At 39.8% G+C, this 22686-nt stretch overlaps 1 protein-coding gene across 1 annotated transcript in view; it reads left to right on the forward strand.

Moving 5' to 3' along the window:
• Positions 1–20562, forward strand: part of GAP43 (growth associated protein 43) — a 151572-nt gene extending 131010 nt beyond the window's left edge. The window contains exon 3 of the mRNA XM_049874574.1: positions 19988–20562. Within this exon, the coding sequence (XP_049730531.1) occupies positions 19988–20076 (89 nt within the window). The 3' untranslated portion in view covers positions 20077–20562. The remainder of the gene's footprint in view (positions 1–19987) is intronic.
• The last annotated feature ends 2124 nt before the right edge of the window (positions 20563–22686 follow it).

Genomic DNA, 22686 nt, shown 5'->3' on the forward strand with positions numbered 1-22686 from the left:
TATAATTCCTGCTTCATTGATGAAGAAATGGAAAGGCATATTGAAGATGCATATTGAATACCTGTATGTGAAATCCCCTTGCCTAATGTTTGACACAGAGTGAACATCAAACCAATGTTAGTTTGCTTCCGGCAACCAAGAATAACAGCTAACTCTTCTGAAGCACTTATTTAAACGTTGCATTGATTGTTAAGTACTTGAAATTGGTAACATTTAATTCTCACAACATCCCCCCAGAAGCTGGTACCAATATTATCTCCAATTACATATAAGGAAAATGCAGCAAAAAGAGTTAAATAACTTAACCCAACATGTCCGAGATAGAATCTAGATGCCAACAGTCTGGCCCCAGAACCAGCTATCTTTGCTGTCTAATAAGAGGAATGCTTATAGTAGACATCCATTTTTTATATTGGGGTTCTTAATATGAATAATTTATTATTAAATTAGAAGACACATATAAAGTAAAAATTAGCAATGAAATGGAAGTTGATGGTGTAATGCTTTCCATGGCTATGAGCAAGAATAATATTGGGGTGCCTTTTTAGAATCTAATATTTTGAAATTCAGACAAACCTCTGCTAATTTTGTTTTGTAACATTACAAGTCCACCCTTTTTTTTGCTTGAGGTAATTGAGGTTTTATCTACCTGTCACAACGTGTTCTTGGGATTTTTCCATTTTCCCATTGCTTTGTTTTCTTCTATAAATATTAAATACCTATCTTGTGATGAGCACAATTTTAAGTGTTGGGGTATATTACATGGATTAATTCATTCAAGAAATATGTATTTGCCAGGCACTGTTCTAGGCCCTTGGGATTTATCAGTGAACAGAATAGAAAAATAAGAACAACAACTTTGCTTTTGAGGCGTTAGGTTGGGTTCCTTAGAAGCAGAGCCTGAGAAGTGAAGTTTTGTGCAAATCATTTATTGAGAATATGCTCTTTGGTGGAAACTTGTAAAGGTGTAATGAAAGAGAATTTTGTTGCTGTTAGTTGCAGTCGAGTCAATTCTGACTCATGGGTCCCTCGGTGGTTCAGACAGTTAAGCTCTAGAGTACTAGCCAAGAGGCTGGTGGTTTGAACCCACCCAGAGGCACCTCAGGAGACATGCTTGGAGATATGCTTCCAAAAAGCCACAGCCTTGAGAACAATATGGAGCATTTCTGCTTTGCACTCATGGGGTCACCATGGGAAAAAAGATAGTGCAGGGGAAGAAGCCATACAAAGAGGTGGATTCAGGAGTCTAGTCTCAGCTCGATTCCGCAGAGACCCTACAGAGGGCTCTGAAGCCCGAATTGCAGCATAGAGGTTACCTTGCCTAAAAGCAAGGGATGAAATCATGTGGGGTGGGGGTTGCAGGAGGACATGACCTACCAGGCACCTTAGATTGAGGTGAATCTCAATTCACATCCCCCACCAGGGACAGGAGTGGGCCATTGGCAGCCAACTACTCCAGCAACTGGGAGATGGATGCATTGATCTGGTAACAGGCATTGGCCCGGTAAAAGGCATTGGCCCGACAGCAGCCACTACAGGGGACAAAGGTCACCTGGAAGGCATAGTCAGAGATGTAGCAAATGTTTCATTGACAAGTATAAAGACAGATAACCCTAAAACTCGATTTTTTGCTATATCTTTTGCTTTGGTTGTTGTTGTTAGGTGTCGTTGAGTCAGTTCCAACTCCTAGTGGCCCTACAGGACAGAGTTGAGCTGCTCCATAGGGTTTCCAAGAAGCAGATGGTAGATTTGAACTGCCAACCTTTTGGTTAGCAGCCAAGCTCTTAACCACTGCTCCACCAGGGCTACCTGCTTTGGCAGGCCATTTATAAAATCAAAAACAGGCATTGTTTGTTTTCTACTTAATTTGCAATTGAGTTTGTAAAAGCTGAAGAGATGTGACCAAGATTTTCTCTCAGCTAGGATTCTCACCTACAATCCTATGAAGTGGAAAAGGGAAAACAATCTTGAATATGGGTACTTTTAACTTTGCAAAATAGAAAAGACAGTGCTGTAACTCAGGACTGCTGATTTAAACCTTATGGGACAATCTTTTGATTAAAGAGAACCCCTTCCATTTTGAAGTCAGAGACTACAGTGTAACTTCCTGGTAAAATTTAAGGAGTCCTTGGGTGATTTTTTGGGTGATGCAAAGAGCTTACACACTCTTCTGCTAACTGAAGGGTTGACAGTTCGAGTCCACCCAGGGGCACCTTGGCAGAAAGGGCTGGTGATCTACTTTCGAAAAATCAGTCCTTGAAAACTCTCTGGAGCACAGTTCTACTCTGACACACATGAGGTCACCACGAACTGGGATTGACTGAATGGCAACTGTTGTTGTCGTGTGCTGTCGAGTCGATTCCGACTCTTAGTGATCCTATAAGACAGAGTAGAACTGCCCTATAGACCTTCCTAGGCTTAATCTTATGGGAGCCTATTGCCAGGTCTTTTCTCCCCAGGAGTGGCTGGTGGTTTCAAACTGCCAACCTTTTGGTTAGCAGCCGATCACTTTCACAATTGCACCACCAGGGGTCCTCCAAGGACAGCTGGTTTGGTACAAACCAGTTTAAGTAACTTGCTCGAGACTTTTCCCTCCCTTAGCCCACCTACCCTCTTTTATTTTTCCAGTGAGGGCAGCTTAAACTTTTTCAATGCTTTTAGGCAAAGCCTGCACTCTTTCTTTCACAATAGACTCCACCCCATGGCCAGATTTTCACGGTAATGTTATCTGCCTGGCCCCTTAGGCAATCAAGTTTGTAAAGGCTGGAGAAATACAACTAAGATTTTCTCCTAGCTAGGATTCTCACCTGGGATCCTATGAAGGGAAAAGGGGAGATGCAGAGTTAAAATTGCTTCACTGTTTGTTGTAAACTTGTCTTCTGAATGTTAAACATATTGACGTTGACCTTCTATACTTAAATGTTGGGATAAATTTATTTCTTCTAATAACAATATAAATTTGCTATATAATTTGATTATTTCACCCTAAGGCCTAGGTCAAAGAATATACGTTCATGAATTGAATCATAAAACACTTTTTCATGTTCATGTTTCATGTACAGGCATTTGCTAATTAGCTTTTAACTACTAAACCCGCTAAAAACTAACGCGAAAAAAGATGTTATTAAATAATCAGTCATATGTAACTGTCATTTATAAAAAAAAGCAAACTAAAATCCCAGAGTTCTCAATTTTTACTGTATTTTGCCAGTATGTATGAACATACTTATCTCAGCAGTTGATTTCTATATTGATTTCAAACAATAGTTCCCAAGCTTTCTCAGGTCACGATGCCCTTAGTGTTTTAGCGATTTTTTTTTCATGGCACCCCTAGGCCTAGGCCAAAAGACACACCTAACAGTTAAGTGCAAACAATTTAATAGTAGTAGGCTGCCCAATATTCAACAGATATTGCTGCTTCGCTCAGGTTTTAAAATAATTCTTAGCACCCCTGTGAATTCACTGTTAACACCCAAACGTGTTTCATCAAGTTTGGGAGCTATGGATTTAAAACGCTGATTCACTATAGTGAGCCAAGCAAGGTAGGGGGAAAAAAACCACAAGGTTTAGTAAAGCAAAAAGAAAGTTTATTCGGCATATATTCAAAAAGACAAAAGTGGGAAGTGGACAAGCCTGCTGCCACAGCCATGTCTGCCCAAATCCAAGGAAGATTACAGAGTCCTCAGTCTATATTAACATTACAAATGGGCAACGCCATTGAAAGCTTCACCTTTTCACAGATTGGCTAGAAAGTGTGATCTTACATTTTGAATTGTCCCTCTCAACAATCATTGGTACAGGTTTCAGTAACAGACAGTCAGGAGGGTCTTCATTAGTCCAACAAATTTCTGTTCATTGAATGTTAATAGAAAAAGATAAGAGTGGGAAGTCTTTTGCATTCTGGCTTAAGCGAAAGTTTCCGTAAAAGATATTTTCCAAGATTATTTTATCTATTGTCTTTATCTCAGGGCCCAGTTGACATGTCCTCGTGAGTCCTTGTGAGCTCTTGTGAGTCCAACTCCAGCTAGGTCACATTCTCTATGCTCAAGGACAGGGAATAACTACCGCGATAAAAAAAAAAAAAACTAATTTCCTAAATCAGGAGCTTCCTCCGTCTCTATAAAATACAAGTATTCAAAAATTTGCTTTCTAAAGGCAACCTAGAAAAGTTTTCCTCTACCCTTTTACATTTCTACCGTAAATGTCACAGAAAATAACTCAACCTATTTTTTTTTTTTGCGTGAAAAATGAGGTATTTAACTGAGCAAAATGCATGTTTAATCCCAATTCTGTTAGGATATTGTTTAGATAAATTCTGACTCAAATGGAAGCCGTGGTCATGTGGTGGTTAAGAGTTTGGCTACTAACCAAAAAAGTCAGCAGTTCAAATCCACCAGGCACTCCTTGGAAACCCTATGGGCCAGTTCTACTCTGTCCTATAGGGTCTCTGGAAGTTAGAATTGACTTGACAGCAAAGGGGCTTTTTTTTTTTACTCAGAAGTTTAAAATATGTTTGCTGATTTATTTCTTCTTAAAACTGACTTGTAGACTAAAGGAGAGAAAACAACTACCAAGTGTTTTTCTGATTCATGGTTCAATATAAAACAAAAACTACTAGTGTTGTATTTCAATAAGATAATTCTGCTCATTTTAGTCTTTGTTTCACAATTTGGTTTGGTTCAAATCCCTTATAAAATTCATTAAATATGGTTTTGAACAAAATTTCCAGGATACATAAGCCCTTTCTGCTGAGACTGACTAGCCTCTTCAGCCTCCCGTTTTGGCCCATGACTACAGTTCAAGGCAAGGAATTTTTATTATCAATGATCTTTTAGAATGAAAAACTAGGTATAAAAAAATTAATTAATAATAAAATACCATCATGATAATAAACACGTAATAAAATGAACCCAAAGAATTTATAATTTATGTGCACTCAAATAATTTAAGAACACAGTTATGTTTTTATTTTGGTTTCTTTTCCTTCTCTTTCATCTTGTGTTTGATAAAATAATTCGGCCAAGCTATTAATTTCACTTTTGAGGCTAATCCTACTTTCCAAAGAGTAAAGACAAAGCACACTTTTTTTTTTTTTTTTTAACATCATCTAGCCTGTCTCCTAGAGATATATAGATTGTTATGGACTGAATTATGTCCTCCCAAAAATGTGTGTATCAGTTTGACTGGGCCATGATTCCCGGTATTGTGTGAGTTTCCTGTATGTCATAAATCCAGCCTCTATGATGTTAATGAGAGAGTATGGGCAGCAGTTGTGTTAGTGAGGCAGGACTCAGTCTACAACACTGGATTGTGTCTTGAGGCAATCTCTAGAGATATAAAAGAAAGAAGCAAACAGAGAGACAGGGTGACCTCATACCACCAAGAAAGCAGTGCCAGAGCAGAGTGCATCATTTGGACCCAGGGTCCCTGCGCAGAGAAGCTCCTAGTTGGGGGGAAGATTGGTGAGAAGGCTGACAAAGAGAAAGCCTTCCCCCCGGAGCCAACACCCCAAATGTAGACTTTTAGCCTACTTTACTGTGAAGAAATAAATTTCTCTTCGTTAAAGTCATCCGCTTGTGGTATTTCTGTTATAGCAGCAGTAGATAACCAAGACATAGAGGAAGAAGTACTGGACTGAGTCAGGAGTTCTGGATTTTAGTGCTGCCTTTTTTTTTTTTTTCAACTTTGTGGCCATAGGCAAATTGCCTCACCTCTCTCAGCTTGAATTTTCTCATGAAGGGATCTTGGGATGGTTAGAATACCTCTTACATCCATTCAAATACTAGGATACTATGAGTCTACATCTCTTAAAGTCCTTAAATAAAAGCATAAAAGCCCCAAAAGTGTGTGCATGTGTGTATGTTTCCATGTGTTTAGAATTTCCCTTGGAGAGAAATTCTTGTTTCAAAAGGAAATTTTGAAATTGTTTGAAGGCAAAGTGCTATGAGTCAACATTGTGACTGTGGTAATGACCACCTGCAATCAGCTACGGCAAGCTCATGAGACTTTGAAAAGGTCAAAAGAACAGATCTCTGCAGCTGAGACCTTTAGAAGTTTGGAGTTTGCGCACACACTTCTGTCAGATGAGATTTTGAACTTTTTAACTTATAATTCTACAGAAAAAAGGAAAACAAACTTCTTTTCTAGGCTCAATTGTTTCTGCTCATCACTATTGGCAACACTCAAATTCTTACTTAATTCAACACTTAAGTGAGTAGTGTTGTAAATGGGAGAGTTATTCTCTCTCTAAAATGCTTAGAAAGCAAGAGCTGGGATATAGTTGATATTTGCACCGTTCTGTGAACATCAAAATGGCGTATACTCGTTCAGTGCTTTGAAAAGAATTTAAAATATGCTAATGAAAAGAGGTAAAATGTAGGTCACAATGACCACCAAAAGCTGTGGTCCAGGCTTTGGATGGACATCCGGTTTAGAGCTCAAGAGAAAGACCATGTAAGTAACAAAAGGCACCTATGTGAGTTCACTGCAGAATTTTATCTTTTTTTATTGCTTACCTTTGAACCTTTTAGATGCTGATGCTTAATATGCAAGAAAGATGAAAAGAAAAAGAAAGCAAATGCCCAGCCCAGTGATGATTGGTAGAGTAATTGTGGGCATGGCCCCAGAATGATAGCTTCTATTTAATCAATGTTGACAAGACTGGGGAGAGCTGGGCAGGTCCCAGGAGGTAATATTTTACTCGGAAATTCACTCAACCTAATTTCAGTAATGGAGGGCCATGGAAGGGCCTGGACCAGAGCCAGTAAATGGGGCCATTAGAGCTCAGTGTAGGCGACGGCAGCTGGGAACACCGCCATCTCTCCAGCAGAAATGCAGCCTGACTGCCTGGCTGAGCCCACACGCAGTCACTGCTGTGTATGCTACTGGTATTTGCTCACCAACAGAATGTACAGACATGCTATTCTCACCCTTTTGAGGAAATGAATGGAATGCATAAAGACAAGAGCTGCTTCCAGAGTTAGAGCGCCAGTTTGGTATATGTATTTCAAGGACCACTGTGAAATTATCCACCCAGGCCCCGTTATTCTTTGAAGGCTACCACCACACTGTTTCGAATGGCTATAGAAATAACTTGCATCTTTATTCCTGCCACGCGCTACATTAAATTGCATAGCAGTTAAGGGGTCCCAAATAACTTCTCAGTTTTGAAGTAATGACTAAGACCAGTTTTATCCCTGATACTGAAGAGTATACACAGCTCAGACCACTCCAATTAGAGACAATGTTATCAGTTGGTTTTGGCTGTTATAAAAATGAGAGAAAAGTCCAGGAGTCTGGACATCACTAATTGTTTCAGAGAATTATAGATTTGATCTAATATGCATATACATATTGTTAGTGATGAGAAGGAAAAGTTCAGTATTGAGCAGTGTGGGGAAAGCCCTATTGTATCTATGTGAAAAGAATAAATGTACCTTGTGGTGATGAGTAGATGTCCGATAGTACAATGATTATAGTTGTCTGTTAAATAGAAAGACCAAAGATACAAGTGCATTTTAATGTCTTATTCATGGAGACATTATCAATGACCCACTGGGTTATTAATGGCAGGATACCTATACATAGGTTGAAGCTTAAAACCATAGATAATCTCAGTAAACTATTTTCACATACTACCCAGACCAACCCAGTGCCGTCGAGTCGATTCCAACTTATACTAGACTGTTCGTACATACTAGACTGTTCAATTCTAATTGTATTTACTTATTCAGAAAAGTGGGGTGGGGGAATGTGTTCTTCATTCATCTCTTCATTCAGTGAAATGCACTGAGCCTTATTATGTGCTAAGCACTCTTCCACACCCTGCAAATATAGCAACAGTGATAGAACGATGAAAACATCAAGCAAAAATCTCCACCTTCCTGAAGTTTATATGCAAGCCTCTAGAGAACATGATTTTCTATCTTTTTGATCCACCGCAGAAGAATGAGAAAACCTTAGGTGTCTGGGAAAATTTTAAGAAAATAATTTTCCACAGTTTTATTGGAAAGGAGAAATATGGGAAAAGGAAATGTGGTCTTACTCTTTCTTAGAAACGATGGTTGGAGATCAATGCAAAAGCTAATAGGGTTTCCATTTTTCGAAACCTATGAGATTCATTAAAGATACCTGTCATAGGTTGAATTGTGTCTCCCCAAAATATCTGTCAACTTGGCTAGGTCATGATTCCCTTGTTTGAATGTATGATTGTCTACTATTTTATCTTCTGATGTGATTTCCCTGTGTGTTTTAAATCCTATCACTATGATGTAATAAGATGGATTAGTGGCAGTTACACTGATAAGGTCTAAAAGATTAGGTAGTGTCTTAAGCCAATCTCTTTTGAGATATAAAAGAGAGAAGCAAGCAGAGAGACATCAGGCCTTCATACCACCAAGAAAGCAGTGCTGGGAGCAGAGTACATCCTTTGGACTGGAGATTCCTGCTCTGAGACGCTCCCAAACCAAAGGAAGACTGATGACAAGGACCTTCCTCCAGAGTCAGCAGAGAGAGGAAGCTTTCCCCTGGAGCTGGTGCCCTGAATTTGGACTTCTAGCTTACTGGACTGTAAGAGAATAAATTTCTCTTTGTTAAAGCCATTCACTTGTGTATTTCTGTTATAGCAGCACTAGATGACTAAGACAATACCCAACTTGGCAAATGAAGAAAAGTAGCCAGAGGAGATCATGCTCCTTTGGACTAAGCCCTTCTTGTTTATCAACCATCCTTTCCTCCTCCATCCATTCTCCACCAGACAGTACCTCATTACAATAGTTACTGCATATAAGCTCCAAGAAGGTGGAGATTTTTGCCTGATGTTTTCATTGCTCTATCACCCTACAATATTTGCAGTGTGTGGAACAGTGCTTGGCACATAATAAGGCTTAGTGCATTTCACTGAATGAATAAATGAATGAAAAACACATTTTCTCTGCTTTTTTGAAGCATCCTTCAACTCTAGAACATTAAAAACACATGAATTTGTTGTCTATGATGTTAACTTTCAATTTTTAAGTTACAGAAAAAAGATTTATGGGGACCGTCAGTGAACATGGTGATTTCTCAGAGGTCTTTGGGCCTGGAAGAAGGCAATATTTTTGTCAAGGCTAAAACGCCATGGCTTGGGAGGTTTTCAGCTCTGTGAGATTCTAATATCATCCGTTCAAGTTCACAGCATACAATTTTTTAGACTAAATGGTATGCATGCCCTTTAAGTTTTGGTATATCAAGAGGGTAGCTTAAACAAATTTTTTAGATCCTAATTTAAGCCTCTCATAAGAATAAGACTGCTTGGCATAAACAGTGTACAAAACATTACTAACAATGCACAAACACCAGAAGAGAGACTAGTGACTAAGAGCTCCTAAAAATCAAACATTTATGCTCATCCTAAGACTTCACCAAAAGAGTAAAAAGACAACCTACAGGCTGGGAAAAAAATTTGGCTATGACAAATCCGATCAGAGTCTAATCTCTAAAATCTACAAGATACTGCAAAACCTCAACAACAAAAGACAAATAACCCAGTAAAAAAATGGGCAAAGGAGACTTCCATAGACAGAAGCACCATGCTGTCCCTCCACAGCAAAGACCTGAAAAATTAAGTAAAACAGAGACGAACATCATTCCTGGAACCTGATGTGTCAAATGAAGAGAAGAACTCAGCCGAACACCGAATGGAATAAGAAGCTGAGAGAAGACAGAGAGTGAGAAGAGATATGTGCAGAAGCTCCTTACCAGCTGATGCGGCACGGATTTGCCATCTTGGACGCCTGCTGGAAATTGGCTGACAGGAAGCACAGGAAAGCAACTTCACAGAGTGACAGAACGGATTAAAAAAAAAAAAAAGATCCATCAATATGCTGTCTGCAAGAGATACACATTAGAAACAAAGATACAAATTTATTAAAAATCAAAGGATGGAAAAAAATATATCACACAAATAACTACAAAAAAACAGCAGGAGTGGCAATATTAATCTCAGATAAAATAGACTTTAAAACAAAATCTACCATAAAGGACAAAGAAGGGCACTATATAATGATTAAAGGAACAATCCATCATGAAGACTTAACCATAATAAACATCTACACACCCAATGACAAGCTCCAAAATAAATAAAACAAACTCTAAGAGCACTGAAAAGAGAGATTGACAGTTCCACAATAATAGTAGAAGACTTCAATACACCACTCTAAGTAAAGGACAGAATATCTAGAAAGAAAATCAACAAAGATACAGAAGAGCTAAAGAGCACTATCAGCCAACTCGACTTCATAGACAAATATAGAACACCCCACCCAACAGCTGCAAAGTACACGTTCTTTTCTAACACACATGGAATGTTCTCCAGAATAGACCATATCTTAGCAAGGAAGAATGAAGATACAAAGATACAACTAAAGATACAAGGGAAAGATTAATCCACAGGACTAATGGACCACATCTGCCACAGCCTCCACCAGACTGAGTTCAGTAAAACTAGGTGGTGCCTGGCTACCACCACTGACTGCTCTGACAGAGATCACAATAAAGGGCCCCAGACAGAGCTGGAGGGAAATGTAGAACAAAATTCTAACTCAAAAAGAAAGACCAGACTTGCTGGCCTGACAGAGGCTGGAGAAACCCTGAGAGTATGGCCCCTGGACACACTTTCAGCTCAGTAATGAGGTCACTCCTGAGGTTCACCCTTCAGGGGAACACTGAACATGCACATCAAACAAAACAAGACTAAAGGGGTGCACCAGCCCTGGTACAGAGACTGGAAGGCAGGAGGTAACAGGAATGCTGATAATAGAGAACCCAGTATTGAGAAGGGAGAGTGTTGACATGTGGGGTTGTTAACCAATGTCATAGAACAATGTGTGTCCTGTTTGATGAGAAACTAGTTTGTTCTGTAAACCTTCATGTAAAATACAATTTAAAGAAAAAAAAAGTGGGCAAAGGATACGAACAGGCACTTCACCAAAGAGGACATTCAGGTGGCTAATGGATACATAAGGAAATGCTCACAATCACTAGCCATTAGAAAAATGCAAATCAAAACTACAATGAGATACCATCTCACCCCAGCAAGGCTGGCATTAATCCAAAAAACACAAAATAATAAATGTTGACGAGGTTGTGGAGAGACTGGAACACTTATACACTGCTGGTGAGAATGTAAAATGGTACAGCCACTTTGGAAATCAATTTGGTGCTTCCTTAAAAAGTTAGAAGTAGAACTACCATATGATCCAGCAATCCCACTCCTTGGAATATATCCTAGAGAAATAAGAGTGGTTGCATGAATAGGTATATGCACACCCATGTTCACTGCAGCACTGTTGACAATTGCAAAAAGATGGAAACAACTTAAGTGCCCATCAACAGATGAGTGGATAAACAAATTATGGTATATTCACACAGTGGAATACTATGCAACAACAAAGAACATTGATGAATCAGAGAAACATCTCACAACATCGATGAATCTGGAAGGCATTATGCTGAGTGAAGTCTCAAAAGGAAAGATATTGCATAAGACCACTATTATAAGAACTCAAGCAAAGGTTTAAACACAGAAGAAAATATCCTTTGATGGCTATGAGGGTGTGGAGGGAGGGAGGGGGTGTTCAATAATTAGATACTAGACCAGAATTATTTTAGGTGAAGGGAAGGACAATACATGACACAGGGGAAGTCAGCACAACTGGATCAAACCAAAAGCTAAGAAGTTTCCTGAATACAACCAAACACTTTGAGGGACAGAGTAGCAGGGACGGGGGTCTGGGGACCATGATTTCAGGGGACATCTAAGTCAATCAGCATAACAAAGTATATTAAGAAAATGTTCTGCATCCCATTTTGGTCAGTGGTGTCTGGGGTCTTAAAAAGTAGCAAGCAGTCATCTAAGATGTATCCATTGATCTCAACCCACCTGGAGCAGAGGAGAATGAAAAACACCAAAGACACAAGCAAAATGTGAGCCGAAGAGACAGAAAGGGCCACATAAACCAGAGACTCCATCAGCCTGAGACTGGAAGAACTAGATGGTGCCCAGCTACCACCAATGACTGCCCTGACAGGGAACAAAACAGAGAATCCCTGATGGAACAGGAGAAAAGTGGGATGCAGACTTCAAATTCCAGTAAAAAGACCAGGATTAATGGTCTGACTGTGACTAGAGGGACACCAGAGGTCATGGCCCCTGGACTCTCTGTAAGCACGAAACTAAAACCATTCCTGAAGCCAACTCTTCAAAGATTAGACTGTACTGTAAGACATAAAATGATACTGGTGAGGAATGAGTTTCTTACCTCAAGTAGACACATGAGACTATGAGGGCAGCTCCTGTCTTTAGGCAAGATGAGAAGGCAGAGGCGGACAGGTGCTTGTTGAATGGACACGGGAAATACAGGGTGGAGAGAAGGAGTGTCCTGGTCACATTGCAGGGAAAGCAACTAGGGTCATGTAAAGTGTGTATGTTTTTGTATGAGAAACTGACTTGCAGTGTAAACTTTTACGTAAAGCACAATAAAAAATTAAAAAAAAAAAAAGAATATGACTGCTTTTTCCTGGAAACATGTTCATTGGAAAAATGACCCAATCTCATATCTTAAAAAAAAAAAAAAACTTTAGCCTGAACAACTAAAATGTAACATCAGAGTTTTTTTTTTTTTTTTTATAGACACCGTCTCACAATAAAACTGAATTTGTAGGGTTGATTTTCTCCTGGCAATGTCTGATTTGGGGGGAAATTTACCCATGGGTAGATAGTAGTAATGATGCATAGTGAGAATAATCTCATTGGTCCCATGATATATGTCTCGGTCATCTAGTGCTGTCATAACAGAAATACCACAAGAGGATGGCTTTAACAAAGAAAAATTTATTTAAAAGTCCAAATTCAAGGCATCAGCTCCAGGGAAGCTTTCAGCTCTGGAAGAAGGTCCTTGTCCTCAATCACCCCCTGGTCAAGGACCTTCTCAGGCACAGGGACCCTGGGTCCAAAGGATGTGGCTCTGCTCCTGGCACTGCTTTCTTGGTGACGTGAGGTCCCCAACTTTGTGTTTGCCTCCTTTTTCTTTTATCTCTTGAGAGATAAAAGATGGTGCAGGCCATATCCCAGGGAAACTCCCTCTACACTGGATCAGGGAGGTGACCTGAGTAAGGGTGGTGTTATAATCCCACCCTAATCTTAACATAAAATTACAATCACAGAATGGAGGACAACCACAGAATACTGGGAATCATGGCCCACCCAAGTTAGTACACACATTTTTGGGGGGATGTAATTCAATCCATGACAATACATACAACATGTGATTCATTTAATCTTCTTTTTCTTAAAATATCTTAACCAAAATAACAATTAATATCAGGTCTTCATGTATAATGTAAGTAAAATTATTACACAGATCTAAATCAAAAAAAGAAAAAGTACATTTCAACTCTTCAACTTGCTGAATTTCAAGTGTCACACCAGTAACTCCAGACCTTCCCCATTTGCTCTTTCCTGGACTGTTCACTTCCAGTCACTTGTTCCAATGCCACTTGGCATTAAAAACCTCACTTCCATCCTTTAGCTTCTACAGCTTCCTCTTAAGTAATAATTGTCTCACAGGGAGGTTGATCCTCTAGATAGGGAATATGGTTATTTACCCCTAGTGGATGGTGGTAATTGGAGTGACCACCTGGTCTCAGCCGTTCATCCATCTTTGACACTCATCTTGATGATCAAAGTTTTTGTATGAATATGAAGGATTACATATTAACTCATCTGAAGCATTTACAAATTATGTAATTAGTGCCAGAAAGTGTGAAGACAAGACTTCATATTTTGAAGACTCTCCTGGGTTCTTCTCTTCATTTTGAACTACTTTATTTTTTTTTAAATAATTTATTCTTTTGTTGTTGTTGTTGAAAATGTACACAGCAAAACCTACACCAGTTCAACAATTTCTACGTGTGCAATTCATTGACATTGATTGCGTTCTTTAAGTTATGCAACCATGCTCATCCTCCTTTTCTGAAGCATTCCTCCTCCATTAACATGAACTCACTGGCCCCTAAGTCTTCTCTAACCTTTTGGGTTGCTGTTACCAATTTGATCCCATACAGATAGTTTTTTTAAAAAGAGCACAATGCTCAGGGCAGATGTACTTTACTAATTAAGCTAAACTATTGCTTGTTTTAAAGACTTTAGGAGATATTTTTTATTTAAAATTTAAAGGCAAGGTGATAGTTTCAGGGGCTCATCCCTCCTCTATGACTCAAAATATGAATTCCTTGAGAATTTGAAATTTTCTTTCACATTTTACCCCTTTTGATAAGGATTCTTCTATAGAGTCTTTAACCAAAATATTCAGTAATGGCAGCTGGGCACCATCTAGTTCTTCTGGTCTCATGGCAAAGGAGAGAGCTGTTCATGGAGGCAATTATCCGCACATTCCATTTCCTCCTCCTATTCCCGACTATCCCTTTTTCTCTGTTGCTCCAGGCAAATAGAAAACAATTGTTGCACTTTTGATGACTGCTTGTAAACTTTTAAGACTCAAGGCACTACACAATTTTGTAGACTTTGCAGGCTCCAAGCCTACATAGTTGTGGACTCCCTACCCAGCTTCACACTCTGGGCCTGCCCAATCCTCCTAGGCAATGGGAAGGGCAAGAGAGTTATCTAAAGTAGAGAATGCCTGAATGACTTTATTCTAGGTCAGAACTGGCTGCTGCCAATTACTAACAGTGTGGCCTTAGTTATTTAACATCACTGTTCTCCAGCTTTTCCAGTTTTAAAATGGGGTGAATAAGGTAAGTGTAGTAAATGAAATGATGTAAGTACACATAGACCTCTTCCGAGCATACAGTAAGAGATCAAAAAATATTCACTATAGCTGGATACTTTATACAAGAGGCCAAGAGAGTCATCATTTATGGTCCTTTCCAGACAGTGAGGCTGCCAAATAGAAGAGATGGAAAAAAAAGTAAATTTGCAACTTTATGGTCAAAATAATTAATTAATTACAATGACTTGTATGGAGTTGGTATCAGTGGTAAAAGGAAAAAATTAGCAGTAAACCAAAGCAGTCCCTGGTGTTCAGGTTCAAAAGAACCCATTTATACAAGACACAGAACCTCTCCCTAATAAGTTGCCGTTTGTCTGAGGTCAAAACATTTTCAATATCACCCTCTGACTTCCATCAAATTGATCTAGATAGATCAGGTGTGTGGCCCCTTCCTATACTGTAGTTTTTTTTTTTTTTTTCTCTTTTCCCTCATGATATTATAATTATTCAGATGGGGTCTTAGCTTACCTCATGTTTGTGATTGTGTAAGATTGCTACTTTAGATTGTTTCCTCTCTCATATTTTGTTTTCGGTAATTTCTTAGTGGTCTATAAAAATGTTATTGAATTCACTGCCTTTACCCATGTTATTCCAGTTAATTAGCCATCCCTTTATCTAACACAAAGATGAACCCTTTGGTCAATATCCAACAATTATCAAACAAATAAAAAAGCACACACAACTCACATAAAATAGAACGCATGTAGAATTGTATATGTTAAGCTGAATTAAGTTCCAGTTAACCGATTCCTGTATTACCTTTGTGGCCATCTAGTTGAACGTTCATCAAGTTTCATTAATTTTACGGCTTCTGTTTTGTATTTTGGAGCCCCGGTGGTGCAGTGGTTAAGAGGTACAGCTACTAACCAAAAGGTCGGCAATTTGAATCCAGTGGTTGCTCTTTGGAAACCCTGTGGGCCAGTTCTACTCTGTCCTATAGAGTCGCTGTGAGTCGGAATTGATTTGATGGCAATAGGTTTGGTTTTTGCTTTATTTTGGAGCCAACAAATTTTATTTTATTTTTTAATCTCAGAAGTTTTGTAGGTCCTTAAACTTCTGGGCTCTAATTACTTGCTTTCTAGTGCTGAATTCATAAAATTGGTTTAGCCTTGGCCTCCTTTGCTCAACTTTGGCCACCTGATATAATGGGAAAACCTAAACAAGTAGAATATCTTGGTTTTAGTCTTGGTTTGGTCATGAGCAAGCTGTATGATTTAGGACAAGTCTCTTTACCTGGGTTTGTTTCCTCATCTTTAAAATGAGGATGCCCATTCATTCTTTCATGCAACAAATGTTTATTGAGGGCCCTCCCTGCACTAGGTTCTGTACTGGACACAGGGTTAGCAAAAATTGATAATATTGTTAAGTTGAACTCTTTTATTCACTGCTATTTCTCAACACCTAGAAGAATACCTGAATATTGCAGGTTCAAAAACAATTTATTGGATGAATCAATGAGTAATTGTATTTAATATACTTTGAGGTATTTTGAGGACAGAATATGTAGATATTGAAGCTCTCTCAATAGGGAACAGACAGTAATGACTTCCTGTCACATTAAGTACATGTGTGCCAAGTTTTGCCTTTTCTCCTGTTGTTGTTGTTAGTTGCCGTCGATTTGGTAACTCATGGTGACCCGACGTGTGCAGAACAGAACTGCTACATAAAGTTTTCAAGGCTGTGACCTTTCAGAAGCAGATCGTCAAGCCTGTCTGTCTAGGTGCCTCTGGGTGGGTTTGAACCAGCAACCTTTTGGCTGGCAGTCAATAACTTAAGCATTTGTGCCAGCCAGGGACCTCCCCTTTTCTCCTAGGCTGAGGCAAAGAATGGCAACAGAAAGTGGAGAAACCTGGGAGGAGTTAACTTGATCCCACTCAAACAAGGGGTAGGAGTATGGTTATGTCTCAGAGTCCTCTGGATCTTTGTTTCTTTCTCCCCTTTTTGAGTTTTGCTCCCTTTATTTTAAAATTTTACCATTCTTCTCACCTACCTCCCATCTTTTCTCTTGAATGTCCTAATCTCCCTCACATTATACATACTAGCTCCCACATTTTTTTAGTAGACAGGTTTGAAGTCTTTTCTTGTTTTTACAACTAATCCTTGTATATGCTTCTGGATCATTTAAACCAATATTATTTCTTTTGCACGTCAAAGAGGCCACTAAAGATGTCCTTCCTTGGAGCTGATCAGAAAAGTAAACTGCCTTAAACATACCTGTGGTACCCAAATGTTTGGGCAGGGCTAGGGAGCTAAGTAAATTCTCTGCAAGAATTCCATTTCTATACAAGGACCTGATTGAAAAAAATCTAGTACCGTATTTTCGCTCAAATAATGCAGGCCCTCGGCATTTGTGTGCCGGCCAGGCTCCTCACCACCCTCCCCAAAAGGCATTTTCATAAGCACACTATGCTAAATTTTTCTACAGCAACACGTAGAAGAGGATTGGCTGGCCGTGCTTGTGAGGGTGGCTTGGGGGGCAAGGGCAGGGCGTGGCTGGCAAACAAATGCAGAAGGTGCTCATTATTTGTGTAAAAACGCGGTAGTTTTCCTCTGGCAGAAAAGTAACATTCATTAGCACACCAAAATTCTGTAGTCCATGAGGAAGACTACTAGTACATAGGGTATTAAGATCATCAGATTTGAGTTAGTTTCATCCAAAAATTTTTCCTGGAATGTGTGATTGGGGTCCTGGTTCTTAAAGAATTAATAATGGTGCCTTAGTTAAGTACAGCCTTAAAAGCTTTATGAATAGCAGTAAGTAGCAACACTAAAATTACTACCTTTTAGAAATTGCCTACAGAGACAGTTATGAACTCCACAGAATAAATCAGACATACATTTTGGTCCAAAATGAGTCATTGTAAAGTAAAATTGCTCATTGTAGCAGCTTACCGTATTTACCAGACCAGTTGAGTTTGATTCCAAAAATCAGATTCATTTTCAAGGAGATAAACGCTTTCTGCCACTGAAGAGATTAGAAAGATTCACGTTAGATTGGTGTTCCAAAGAAGGACTGGGGGAAAAAAATGTATTTAGCAGTGGTAGTCTTATTTAGATATAAATGTTCAGGTTTATCTCAATATAAATATAGCTGACTGATTTGAAAGAGATGCGTATTTTTATAAACTCTCTCTTTTTTTTTTTTTTTTGGTTCTAATGGTCTCCTAAATCGCTGTCATCTCTGTAGCTTTCACATCTCCCAACACCAAGTCCACCTTCTATAGTACGGCTGCTTTAATCTTCTCAAACCACAGCTGTATTATGCTTCCTTGTCCAGCAACTTTCAAAGGCTCTCTTGTCTTCACATTAAATACAAATTCTTTGGCCTACGAGATACTTTTGACTCCAATCTACCTTTCCAAGAAATGTCAGCAACTAGTAGGTGTACAAATAGCTTCATTTTAAAGGGTCCAAGCATTTAAACACCAAGGCTTGTGCAGCCGAGAGTTAACATAGCAGTCTTGAGACTGCTATCCTTAGAAAGGTCTGCTTGCAAGGTTAGCCCTTAGCTGGACCTGGGAACTTGGATTTCTGGAGGGTTCCCACCACTCCCTAACTAACGAAGGGCTCACTGTGCCCAAACTTGTTTGTACGAACAATGCGGTTTGTGTTGAATATGCGCTTTACTTCTGGGAGTCTGGAATCTCGGTATATGCTAGGCACAGGATGCTTATGCGACTAACCCCAATAAAAACCTGGGACACTGAGACTGTAATCTGATGCTGGTGGAACGAAACATGTCCCGTGCGACTCCACGGCTCTTGGAAGCTTGTATCTTGATTTCTTCCAGACTTTGCCACATGCAACTTTTTCCTTTGCTTATTTGGCTTTGCATTCTTTTACTGTAGTAAACCATAGCCATGAGTAGGACTATATGCTGAGTCCTGTGAAAAGATGATTCCTCCTTGGGAATCATCAAACCTAGATGTGGTTTTGAAGACTCCAAAATAGGGAATTTATTGGTTGTTAACACAAATGACTTCAGGGCCAATAAATTGTCTTTCTACTAGCTGACATATTGGTAAACTATTTTGTAGCATGAAATAAGCTAAATTCCATTAAAAAAAAAACTAGACAGATTATTAGAAAAGCCCCCCACTTGCTGAGGAAAAAATGACCCTTCAAAAAGAGAACATTTGCCCTGCGGTTAAGTATATTCTGTTGGAATGTGTTTGGCTGGAAGAAACTGAAAACTTTCTTTCTGCTCTACCGGCTTTAGTGTATACTTTTTGTCTTTATGGTCATAAGAAGCATACGACAGTACTACATATTGTTCGATGCCCCAGTCATCAAGAAGGGAAGAGAGCAAAGAGAAACAAGCTTCTTTGGGGCCTTTGCTTTTATTTGGGAAGTAAAGCTCTCGCCAAGGAATTCTGTTTCTATGTAATTGGCCAGAACTGTGTCACGTTGACCCCCTGTAGCTCCAAGGGGAGCTGGAAATTCAAGTACAGTATTTTACTTTCTAACCCTTTTAGTACTACAAATCCAGGTATAAGAGAGTTGGACGTGATGTTGAACAACCCACAGAAATTATCTGTCGTAATTAGTCTGACTTCAATGGAAAAGAGATACAAGATCGTTGTTGATTCCCTGTGTTAAGAGCCTGGGTGTGGATACTTTGATTGTAAGATTTAGAGATTAAAAAAAAAAAAAATTTTTTTTTTTTAAGACGAGAGTAATTTCTTTACCCCTAATATCTTCTTTTGTTCCCGAGCTCTTCCATATGTGTCACTGAACAGCCTCCTGGAAGTAAACTCTTCTAAGCTTTGAAATTATATTATTGGGTTAGCATAACCTATCTCTGTCTTAGGAGTCCCTGGGTGGTGCAAATGGCTAAAGTGCCTTGCTGCTAACCAAAAGGTTGGAGGTTCATGCCCACCCACAGATACCTTGAAAGAAAGGCCTGGAGATCGACTTCCAACAAATCAGGCATTGAAAACCCTATTGAGCAGTTTTACTCTGACACACATGGGGTTGCCATGAGTTGGAATCGATTCGACGACAACTCGTTGTTGTTATTTCCCTTATTAAAGCTCTTAGGAAATGGTTTGAAAAGAAGAAATACATCGTACCATCTTATGAACGATAAAAAGCAAGATAAAATACTAACACTTCTTTCCTCCCCCACCCCACCCACCCCATCTTGTTTTCTTCCTCAGAAGCTGTAGATGAGACCAAACCTAAGGAAAGTGCCCGGCAGGATGAGGGTAAAGGAGAAGAACTCGAGGCGGACCAAGAACATGCCTGAACTTTAAGAAATGGCTTTCCACGTACCCGCCCTCCCCTCTCCTGACCCCTGTCTCTCCCACCCTCTACTCAGCTCCACTCTAAAGTTTCCCTTCCTGTCCTGCTCACGTCTGTGAGTCTGTCCTCTCCCACCCACTAGCCCTCTTTCTCTCTGTGTGGCAAACTTAAAAAAAAAAAAAAAAAAAAGCAGGAAAGATCCCAAGTCAAACAGTGTGGCTTAAACATTTTTGTTTTTTGGTGTTGTTATGGCGAGTTTTTGGTGATGACGATCCAGTCATTTGGGGAAATTCTTGCACTGTATCCAAGTTTTCTCATCTGGTGCGTGTGGCCCTGTGGGAGTCCACTTTCCTCTCTATCTCTCTGTTCCAAGTGTGTGTGCAACGTTCCGTTCATCTGAGGAGTCCAAAATATCAAGTGAATTCAAAACCATTTTTCTTTTTCTCCTTTTCAATGTGATGGAATGAACAAAAAGGAAAAAAATTCAAAAACCCAGTCTGTTTTCAAAATAAATAAATAAAGCAAATGTGCCAATTAGTGTAACTTGCGGCTCTAAGGCTCCTTTTTCAATCTGAATATCAATAAATCATGAGAGTAATCAAACTCCAATGGCTCTGTCTTTCTGTTCCACCTTCTCTCATGAACTTGTGTGAAACATTAGGGTCTTAAATTTCATCTTTCTGACCTCCCAGTTTGACAACCACATCCTGTAAATATAGTTGGAGCTTAAGACTCTAGTCAGAGCCAATGCCTTCAGATCTTGATGGGAAAGTTAGGCACTAAGACTTGCTTTAACTAACATCATCCCAGAGTATGTTCATATTTCAGGAGAAATTTAGTTTATTCACTGGAAGATTATTCCAGGCTTGTCTAAGTTAAATATTGTGGAGACATGTACAACTCTCACAAACAACTATAACCTGATCCTATGAATGCCAGTAAATTTCCATTTGTCCTTAAACTAGCCCAAGCCAGATTCAGCCTGCCCCATATAGGTAGAAGGGCCAGCTGTGATCACTAATTGACTTCAACAGAGGATGCAGCAACAAGAGGAATAAATTAGAAGGAAAATCCTCACACAGGCCCTATTCTGAAGCGAAAGGGCCAACAAGAACCACGTCATTTCCTGTTTCCTGGCCACCTTGTAGAATTTTCCCTCCCCAGTATGCCTATGTGTCTGCCATCTTGATGCCCAAATCACATATAGGCCATGTTTACCCTTATGGGGCTTATATGTAATTTGGGCAGATCTGAGGAGCTTCCTCCTGGCTTCTTGCTCTGTGCATTGCAATAAAGTTACTTTCTATTTCTCAAAGACCAGTGTCCAGATAATAGGTAGGCAAGGCTGAGCACACCAGACAAGGACCCACCTTCTAGGGATTCAGTAACAATTTTGGCGCCCAATGTGGGGCCTCTGTCTGGAGCCCTACACCCTCTCGACTGGAGCTGAAACTCCACTGGCCCTCGGTGCACGGCAAGGCTCTTGTTCAGGACGATCAGGTAGGTCTCCTAACCATGACCAAGGAGGTGACAGGCCTGAGGTGCTTTTACTTTGAGAATTAGAAACTAACTCTGGTGTGGACATCCACTAGCTAAGTGCCCCGGGAATTTCTCTTGTTAAGTGTGTTTCGGATTGGAGGTGGGGAGGCATCTGGAGGATTGAAGTAGGACTAAGACATCCCCATTAGGGGTGATTGAAACCCTAACTAGATCATCCTTGTTACTCTGCCACTCCATTTAGCCGACAGCAGAGAATGGGCACCCTAGTTTCTGGTTGACCACTGTCCTGGTTCTACTTTTGAGGTAGGGCGATATCTGGAGGGTTGAGGTAGAACTAAGACATCCCCATTAACAATGACAGCAACAACAAACATTGCTGTTGAGTCAGTTCCAACTCGCAGCGACCCTATAAGACAGAGCAGAACTGTCCCATAGAGTTTCCAAGGAGCACCTGGTAGATTTGAACTGCCAACCATTTGGTTAGCAGCCATAGCACTTAACCACTATGCTACCAGGGTTTCCAACATCCCCGTTAGGGGGGATTAAAGCCCTGCTAAAGTCATCCTCATTACTCTGCCACTCCTTGGTTCTGAGGTGAGGAGGTACCAGGAGGATGGAGGTAGAACTAATACTTCCTCATTAGGGGGGGATTGAAGCCCTACTAAGATCTTCCTTATTATCTTGCCCCACCATTCCGTCTAGCTGACAGCAGAGAATGGGCAAACTAGTTTATGGCTGTTGACTTTGGTTAAGTTCAGGTTCTGTTTCTGAGTGTGAGTCTTAACTATGACAAAAGAAAGGGATGTCTCTCTGGCAAAATAAAAACCTACAAAAACAGGGTAAGCTAATGAGGCAGAAAGGAAAAGAAGGGAAGAAAAGGCCTACCTGGAGAGGCCTGGGGCAAAAGCCAGGCCAGATAAATGGAATGACTGATAGGAGGCCAGGGTCTTTGGGTTCCACCGAGCCAGGGACCCAAGGCCATATGCATATAAATGGGAAGATAGGGGGTGAAGAGAAGGCAAATCTGGACTGTTTTATTTTTAAATTGTGGTTTATGTATTTAGAATTATGCTTTTATCTGAACGTACTACAGAGAGCATGTAACTCTGCCTTT

The sequence above is a fragment of the Elephas maximus genome, chromosome 1 (genome assembly GCF_024166365.1).
Source record: "Elephas maximus indicus isolate mEleMax1 chromosome 1, mEleMax1 primary haplotype, whole genome shotgun sequence".
Lineage (NCBI taxonomy): Eukaryota > Metazoa > Chordata > Mammalia > Proboscidea > Elephantidae > Elephas > Elephas maximus.